The sequence below is a fragment of the Fukomys damarensis genome, unplaced genomic scaffold (assembly GCF_012274545.1).
Source record: "Fukomys damarensis isolate Sample0158 unplaced genomic scaffold, DMR_v1.0_HiC HiC_scaffold_36, whole genome shotgun sequence".
Lineage (NCBI taxonomy): Eukaryota > Metazoa > Chordata > Mammalia > Rodentia > Bathyergidae > Fukomys > Fukomys damarensis.
The window spans coordinates 47,864,642-47,873,571 of NW_022900948.1; the positions used below are offsets into that span (position 1 = coordinate 47,864,642).

General features: G+C 63.2%; 1 protein-coding gene across 1 annotated transcript in view; it reads left to right on the plus strand.

The window, feature by feature from the left end:
* Positions 1 to 8,930, plus strand: part of Sardh (sarcosine dehydrogenase) — a 37,421-nt gene that overhangs the window by 15,362 nt on the left and 13,129 nt on the right. The window contains exons 13-18 of the mRNA XM_033759001.1: positions 100 to 233; positions 2,616 to 2,798; positions 2,941 to 3,380; positions 4,261 to 4,374; positions 5,162 to 5,309; positions 7,525 to 7,618. Of these exons, the coding sequence (XP_033614892.1) occupies positions 100 to 233; positions 2,616 to 2,798; positions 2,941 to 3,380; positions 4,261 to 4,374; positions 5,162 to 5,309; positions 7,525 to 7,618 (1,113 nt within the window). The remainder of the gene's footprint in view (positions 1 to 99; positions 234 to 2,615; positions 2,799 to 2,940; positions 3,381 to 4,260; positions 4,375 to 5,161; positions 5,310 to 7,524; positions 7,619 to 8,930) is intronic.

Here is an 8,930-nt window from a genome sequence, read left to right on the forward strand (position 1 = left end):
TGACTTCCCACCCCAGCACCGCACGGTGAGACTGGGCTCGGGACAGCCGCCTCCAGCCACTCGGTTCCCCGTCTCTCTCCCCTCCCCTCCCTGCGCCAGGGGAAGGCTGTGCGGCCCAGGCCAGTGCTGGCACCACTCCGAGCCCTTCTGTGCCCCGAGGCTGCGGGGTTCAGTGAGGGGCTCGCTGACCTGGTTGTCAGACCCCGCAAGGCTCTCAGGGGCCACAGTGGCAGGTGAGGCCGGCAGGCTGGGGCACCGGGCTCTCGGCGCTGCCCTCCCCTGGTGTGGAGGCAATGGCCCTGGGGCCAGGCCTCCCTTCGCAGTCGGGGACCTGTGGCCTCAGTGCACCTCATCAACGGTGCTGTCCCCACATGCAAGGGGGGGCCTGAGGTCACCACGCTGTGGAGCTCAGCCCCCACCCAGCACCAGGGCCGGATGTCCGGGAAGCACTGAGAAGGGTCCTGGTGCTGGCGTCTGTGGCCCCTCCGACTTGTGGCTGAGAAGATGAACCCCCAACGTCGCCTGGAAACTGTCCCTGCTTCCCCAGCCCCGGCCATGCTGCTGGCTCACACCGGCTGTGCGTGCCGCTCTGGAAGGGAAGGTGCCGTCCGCTCCCACCCTGTCCCCCAGGCTTGCTCCGGCGGTGCCAGTCTGCCAGGGCGGTGGGGGAGACAGAAGCGGAGGCTCTGTGCCTGCCTTGCAGGGAGGGTGCGGGCTGCGTCTGACACCTCGGCTCCCCAGCGTGGAGAGCTGTGGGGCTCCGGGCCCTCGGGGATGCGGAGGCTCGAGGGAGGCGCCAGCTTGGCACAGGGGCGTTCCGCAGCACGGCGCACGCTCACTGTCTGTGCTGGCAGCGTCCCCAGCCCTCAGGCACAGGCGTCAGTCTCGGGTTGGTCTGCGGCCCCGGTGCATGGCGGTCAGTCCCTGGCACCTGGCACACAGGTGCTCAGTAAAGGCTGGCGGTGCCCGGAAGGAGGCTGAGCAGGAGTGGGGGCTTGGGGCTGGCCAGAGGCCTGGTGCCCTGGTGCTGTGTGCTGCCCGGGGCGGGCGGGTCCTTGGCTCTGCCCATCTCACTGGTGTGAACTCGCACCGTGCGAGGTACCCTGGGGACCCTCGGTGGCGTCCCCGGCATGGCTGTAGGGCTGGGGGGCTGCCCAGTGGTGGGTGCTCCTCGGGGGCCCCGGCTGTGCCCGGCCGGGCTGTGGCCACTGCTGCCGTTGTCATTTTCCTGCGTGACATTTTTGCTGATACAGTCCGCCCTGTTTGGTTGCTGTCCTTAGTCGAGGGGCATTTAAATGGCCTTCGCTCTGGCCGAGCCGTCTCCTACTGAGTCCCTAGAGGTCCCCGCGTTCACAGTCAGGACAGGCGCACAGGAACCTCGCCGGGGGGCTTCTGACCTTCCTTTTCTCACCTACTTGTCCTCCACGTGTAGGCGAGGAAAGCCGGCCCAGCTCCGGTTCTGATCTTAGGGGTCCTACCCGGTCCTAGCGGTGGGCCGTGCTTCATGCAAGCCAGGCCGAGGCAGCCCGTCCCCTCCCTGTCTGTGGTGTATTTTTATCCCAAGGAGCTGTCTGCTGGGTGATTACATGGCTTTGGTCTGTTCTCTTACTGTGGTGCATGCGTTGGTCAGCTCTGAGAGCCGACTGACCTCAAGTCCCCCGACAGCCCGAGCACGTGCCTGGTGCTTTCTCTGTGTGGCTGGCTGCCCTGGGCTCTGCTGTTTGCTGAGGGTCTGTGTATCTATACTAAGAAGAGGCCTGTGGTATTCTCCTAGCTTTGCGTTTTGGCATCAGGGAACGCTGGCCTCTTGGAATAAACCAAATGACAGCCCTGTTGTATGTTTTGGAAGTTTGTGAGAATCGGGACCCTTCTTTGAGCACTGGGTGAAATTCCCCAGTGAAGCCCTTGGGGCATCTTTGTGGCTGTTTCTTCCAGGATCAATCTGATCTCTTTTGTTCTGGTTCCATTACTATTTTCCATTCTTTTCCACCCAGGTTTAGAGATTCCTGTCCTGCTGGGAGTCTGTCCATCTCATGTCTACGCTGCCACTGTGCAGTTGCTTGTGGTCTTTCCTGCTGTCCCTCACTCTGCTTTCCGTGAGCTGGCTGGGGATTCCCGCTCTTTTGCTCCTGCTTTGGACTTTGAGTCTTCTTTCTGGCTGGCCTAAAAGGTTTCTCCATTTTGTTCATTTTTTTCAAGGAATCCGCTTTTGCTGATTTTCTGTTTTCCCTACCTCTGCAGCAGTCATTATCTCCTTCTTTCTGACTGTTCTTCTCCGGCTTCTAGTAGGGGAAGCTTGGGTCTATGGAGTTGGGGTCTTCTATCACGCGGGCCCACACGGGAATAAATCTGCTCCGAGTTCGGCAGTGGCTGCACCCCCAAGTGTCTGTTGGGTTTTATTTCTGTTCTTCTTGGAGCAGTTTCTAGCCATTCTGCTGACTTTTCCCTTTGATCCAGTGATTCTTTAGGGGTGTCTCATTTAATTTCCATTTATTCCGTGGCTGTCCCGATTTCTCTTCTGCTACTGATTTCTCACTTAACTCCACTGTGGCCAAAAAGCCACCTGTGAGATTTTGGTCCTTGTGAAGGTGCTGCGCCTCAGCCAGTTGTTGACCTGGATTGCTGTCCTGGTCTCTTTCCTCCCCGCTGGGACAAAATAGGAGAGTTTTGTTTTGGCTCATACTTCAGCCTGTAGTTGGCTGGCTGCAAGGCCCAGGGGCAAGTCAAAGGGGCTCCGCAGATGAGAGCCACTCAGCGGACTGGAGGGCGGAGCCAGGGAGGGAGGTGAACCCTTCAAGGCCCCGCCCATCACCTCCTCCATATACTTCAGCCTGTAGTTGGCTGGCTGCAAGGCCCAGGGGCAAGTCAAAGGGGCTCCGCAGATGAGAGCCACTCAGCGGACTGGAGGGCGGAGCCAGGGAGGGAGGTGAACCCTTCAAGGCCCCGCCCATCCCACCTCCTCCAGCCAGGCCCCACCCCCTCCAACAGGCCCCGCCCCTCCATCAGGCCCCGCCCCTGGCGCAATCGGTTCTATGTCCCATGGTCCAGTCACCTCGCCAAAGCCCCATTTGCGGTCTCACGAGGCTTCGGGGACATCCAGATAGAAGTCATAAGAAGAATGTCACTGGACTGGGGCAGGATGCGCTGCGACGTGTTCCTAGGCTGGAAGGCCAGCAGGCCAGAAGGGGTGGGCCGGGTGGAGGGTTGGGAGGGCCCAGCCCTCAGACCCAGGACTTTCCAGATCCAGAGGGAGTGTCTGTCCTGCCGAGGGGCGGCCGCCGTGTTTGACATGTCCTACTTTGGGAAGTTCTACCTGCTGGGGCCGGACGCCAGGAAGGCTGCTGACTGGCTCTTCTCTGCTAACGTCAGCAGACCCCCAGGTATGGGGCTGCCCCTCTTGGTTATCCAGGAGGATCCTGCCAGCTTGACCACTGCTCTGCCCGCCCGGTCCCCTGTGTCGCAGCCAGGCCCTCAGCCCTGTCTCCTGGTCCTGGGGGGCAGACACCCCACGCGGCTCCCAGATGATGATTCCGGGGCGCTGGGTTACCCTGGAATTTTAGTATCGTGCCACCCACACCGTGTTTGAGTTATTCTCTCTTGTGGTCCTCGCCCATCTAGCAATCCCCGAACTCATCCATGCGCATCTTCAATGATTCTCTGTGGCTGCTGTGTCAGTGTCACAAGCCGGGTGGATTAAAACTGCAGAGACCTTAAAAAAAAAAAAAAAACTACGGGGACCTAGCGTCTCACTGTCCCTGCAGCTGGGCCTGAGGCAGAGGTGTTGTCGCCCCTTTTTCAGGGCAGGCCACCAAACCACTGAGTTAAATCTCCGGCCCCAATGTCGCCCCTTTTTCAATGTGGTCGCATCCCCAGTCCTGGGGGGGCTTCAGCATGTCCAGTGGAAGCTCGGCCCCAGCCCACCCTGCACCACACGACCCTCTGCTCATCCTGGAGCCCTCTGGCCACCCATGCACCCTCCATTGCGCTTCCTGCCTGCCACTTCCCACGTACCTGCCCACTGTCCCCTCGCCCACCTGGACTCGCCGTACCTCTGGGCACCTCAGGGACGTGTCATAGGCCCTAGGCATGGTGAGGGTGGTGGGGTGAGGGGGAAGACAGGACGGTCACCTCCAGGGTGACTTCTGTGGGTCCCTGAGTGGGGCTCTCAGAGGGCACAGCCTGGGTGACCTGCCGGGCTCCTCCCGACCGAGGAGCTGCCTGCCGAGCCCTTCGGCCCACCCCCGCCACCTCTGTCCCCAGGCTCCACAGTGTACACCTGCATGCTGAACCGCAGGGGCGGCACAGAGAGTGACCTGACGGTCAGCCGCCTGGCCCCGGGGACCCAGGGCTCTGTGGTGGCCCCCGCCTTCGAAGGTGAGGGATGGAGGGGTGCAAGCCCCACCCAGGCCGTGAGCGGCACCGCTGCTGCTTCTGAGCAGTCCCGACACTGGCCTCCTGACACTGACATCTGTGCTGAGCTGCTTTCTTGGTCTGCGCAGCTTCCAGTCGCAGGCCTGGCAGCCTCCGATGTTCAGCTCAGTCAGTGTCCATGCTGGCGCCCGAGCAGCCCCCTTCACCACTCTCCCACTTGCATGCCCCCAGTGACGGGCGACTCAGCACCTTATGTCCTGTCTGCTTGTCACCTCTGCCTGGGCTCCCATCCCAAAGGGCATCCCCACCAGGAGAGGGGCGGAGCCCGGGGTCCTCCCCTCCAGGAAGGGCCAAGCCACTCCAAGAGGCTCGGCGTGCTGCTGTCTGGGAGGGTGGGGCTCAGTCCTTGGGCCTCTGCTTGTGCCCCTGGGGCTGTTCCTGCAGCTGCTGTGCCTGAGACATCGGGACCCAGGACCATGTGGCCTTTGCATTCTGGTGGGAAGAGGCAGGGTTTGCAGAGTGCAGTAAGCACCAGCTGTGTCCAGAGGAGGAAGGCAGGGCTGGAGACCAGGCCACCATGGGCTGATGGGACCCAAGGCCTCCAGGGTACGAGGAGACCCCTGTGGCTCTGTGGAGCCCAAGTTGAGTCACAGAAGCCTTTCTGCCTCTGCCTCTCCTTACTCACCCATAGAGATCTACCAGATAGCAGCGGGGGCCCAAGGGACCCAGACCACAGCGGCGCCCTCTGGCCCCCATCCTGAGCTCCTGTTCTGGTGGGCTCCTCTTTCAGGGGATGGCTACTACCTGGCTGTGAGCGGGGCCGTGGCCCAGCACAACTGGTGCCACATCTCCACGGTGCTGCAGGACCAGCGGTTCCGGTGCCAGCTCGTGGACTGCTCCGAGGACCTGGGCCTGATCAGCATCCAGGGCCCGGCCAGGTGAGGGGGTGGAGCCCCTGCCAGGTGCCCTGGGCACATGGTCCAGAGATGTCCCTCTGGGAGGGTGCAGAGAGGGGACGCTGTGCTGGGGAGAAGCTGGGGTCCCCGGAAGCGGGGTGCTGCGAGCCTGGGGCTGCTTGGTGTGCCTGGGGCGAGCATGGCTCTGAGAGACAGCTGGCTGTGTGTGTCCTGAGGCAGGGCCAGGGTGGGCCACAGGTGCTGTTGTCTGCATCCTGAGGAGGGGAGAGGGCTGCAGCCCAGTACATGGAACAGCGACCCAGTCCCAGTGCCTCCTGCAGCGATGCCCACCCTTTGGGGTGGTTTTCTTTCCCCTGGGGCCCAGTGTCTGGCCTGCCAGGGTAGAGGGGGACCTGGCTGTGCCTGAGGCCTCTGCTTGCATTGCCAGTGACCTCGGATGGGGAGCGGCTGCTTCAGCCCAGAGGAGGCCGGTGGGGAGGCCCAGCCTGCAACCTCATTAGAGGCTCCCCAGGCTTTGGTGCGGGCAGAAGGGAGCCCTCCCTGCCCGAAAGTTTTTAGCTGTCTCCTCCACAGCATCCTCTTTAGAGAAGCCCAGGTTTCCTAGGTGAACATGATGTCATGGCCGGGGGAGCTCTTAGAGAGGCTGCTGGGCCGGGGTGGGTGGGTCCGGAAACTGCAGTCTGGCTGAGCATTCGGAAACCGCCACTCTGAGACAGCCACAGAGTGGGCTGAAATTTTAATCTGAATGAACTTGCCTCCCAAGGCCCCACAGGGCACCTCAAGGAGCAAGGCAGAGGGAATGGCCATGCAGATGCAGGCCGGCCCTTCTGGGGGATCCCTGTGGAGCCCTCACTCTGGGGGACCCTGCTGTCCCATCTAGTGGACAGGCTGTGTCTAGCAGGTTCCTGCACAGGGCACAGAACGCCTGGCCCTGGGCCCCAGGAGCAACTCTGCTCCTCACTCTCTACAGCCCCCACAGGGCCCCACAGGCAGCTGAGACAGAGGTGCCACCACGTGGGTGCCGGGTTACATAAGGACCCTGGCAGGCAGCGCCGGAGCTCAGCCTCGAGCCTCAGGCAGGCGTGGGTGGCGGCTTGGGCTCCACAGCTGGGGGTTGGGGTCAGAAGCAATTTCCCAAACCACACAGAGCCACACGGCCCGGCCCAGCTGGGATGCCTGAGGGACAGGAGTGGGGGCCTGGCTCAACTGGGGGCCCCCCCCGCTGTGCTGTGGCTGAAGTGCCCTCTCAGTGCTGTGTGGCCTAGGACTCGGGGTTCTGTGGGTCCTCTCGGGGCCCCTGGTTTAGTGGGGGGTGGGTACAGCCTGAGGGGGAGATGTTGGCAGGAGAGCCCGTGTCCCTGGGCAAGGGGGTACCTGGTCCAGGCAGGGAGCCAGGCGGCACTTGGGGGGAGAGATGGTCAAGCCACAAGCTGAGGGGACAGGTGCTCGTGGTACAGCCTGAGGGGGAGATGTTGGCAGGAGAGCCCGTGTCCCTGGGCAAGGGGGTACCTGGTCCAGGCAGGGAGCCAGGCGGCACTTGGGGGGAGAGATGGTCAAGCCACAAGCTGAGGGGTCACAGGTCATAGGGGGAGGGGGCTGCAGGGGCGGGGCCGTGAGGGGACCCCAGGAGCTCACAGCCAGAAGGTGGGTCCTGCAGGTAGGTGCCTCTCCGGCTACAGTTCAGGATGGAGGGGGACCAGGCAGGCTCAGGGTCTCAGCAGGTGAGCTGTGGGTGCGGCCTCTGTCCTCTGACAGAAGAGTGAGGGGCTCTGGGCATGAGCTGGGGGCTGCTCAGGGTTTTGCCTCCCCTCAGACCCGCTGCCCACGGCTCACAGGGTGTTGTCTCACCAGAGCCTCCGGGCGGAGCAGCATGACGTCCTGCTAGAGTGTGGCCAGGACCAGGCCACCACAACGAGCTGGTCCTGAGACCAGCTCTGGGACTGGTGGTCGTGGACAACTGGCCCGTCTCCCATCCCAGCTGGGGCGCGGAGCAGAGCTCGGCCTCAGCCTGGCTGCCCGGGTTCTGGGGCCTGGCGTGAGTCCTGGGCAGGTTGGTTTTGCACCTGCTGCATCTGGGGCCCGGGCTGCTCATGGTGTCTTCATGAATACCTTGACCGTGGTCCCCCAGGATAGGCCTTGTCCCGCTCACTGCTGCCCCAGGCCTTCCAGCTCCCCGGGAGCGCTGAGTGGTGGGGGTGCTGGCGGCTGGCTAACTGCCCCCTCGTCCCTCTCGCAGCCGGGCCATCTTGCAGGAGGTGCTGGATGCAGACCTGAGCAACGCTGCCTTCCCCTTCTCCACCCACCGACTGGTGCGGGCCGCCGGGCACCTGGTAGGTACCAGAGGCCCTGTCCTCCGCTGTGGGTGGGAGCAGCGGGGGGCTTGCTCCCCAATTGGGACTCTGGGATCCGGGGACTGGGCAGCCCCGCCCAGGGCTGCCAGGCTGTCAGGAGCTCAGGCGGAATCTCAGCATTGTCCGACCTCTGCCTGGTACCTGACGTGTCTGGGCTCTGCCCAGGGGCCCTTGCTGCCTGCCGCCCTGCCGCTTTTGCACGCCTGCTCCTCCCGGAAGGCACAGGCTGTGTCCTCCTGAACCAGGCACTGTTACCTCCCAGGCCTCCCTGGAAGTAAAGGTCTCCAAGGGGAGCACCACGGCGTGGTCAGGCCCAGCTCTGGGGCAGGGGCTTCCTCCGGGACCCCGACTCTGGCCAACTCCTCTCACTTCCAGCCTCAGTTTCCTCACTGGGAAGTAAGCACCTCGGTTTCCTGCTTTGGCTTCTGTGGCAGAGGCAGGAGCTGGCCAATCCCTGATCATCAGCAAGGGCCCGAATCCGCCCTGCTTCGCCTGCCTGTGTGCTGCAGCCTGGCCTTGTGCCTGGGGAAGTAACCCTGGAGGCCACTCTGGGTGGGGCCATCTGGGCATCTCAGGGGCCTGGAATCCACTTTGGCCTCTGCCCAAGATGGTGACAGCACCCCTGAATGTAATAGTGACAGTGTAGGCAGACAGGGAGGGGGGCCTCGCTCTGTGACCCCAGCTGCAGAGCCCCCTGCCAAGACTTAGGCCAGGGGACTCTGCCCAGGCTGAGCTCGGTGGACAGGGGGTGCCCAGGCCACCCGCTAATGAAGCCTAAAACACCAGTCCCCTGCCAGTAACACTGGTGGGCCTTGTGGGGGCGCAGGACCTTGTCGTCTCCTGTTTTTACTTTCTGTACACTCATCCTGGGGTTACTGGGCCAGACGCTGGCCTGCAGGGCCTGCGGGTCCTGGGGACTGTCTGGGTCCTAACAGGAAATAAACTCTGGCTGTGGCTGCAAGGCGGGTGAGCTGCCAGAGTGGGGACTAGGGGAGCCCTCCATGGTGGCTCTAACCCCGTTAGGTCTCCCTTGCTTCCTGCGGGACCAGAGAGGGTGGTGTTCTGAGAGGGCTGCCCAGCACACCCCCAGGCCACGGCAGCAGCCAGCCCAGGGTGTGTGTGCTCCTGCAGCAGCCAGCTCTGTCCCACCGGTTCTAATCTGTGAAGGGGAGGGGAGCCCGGGGCGGGCTCAGCCTGTGTGTGGCTTGGTGTGTGAGGCAGAGGACCAGGTGGGAACACAGCCCTCCCGCCAAAGCTCAGGCCTCTGGGACCGGCGGCTCCAGCTGCCTCC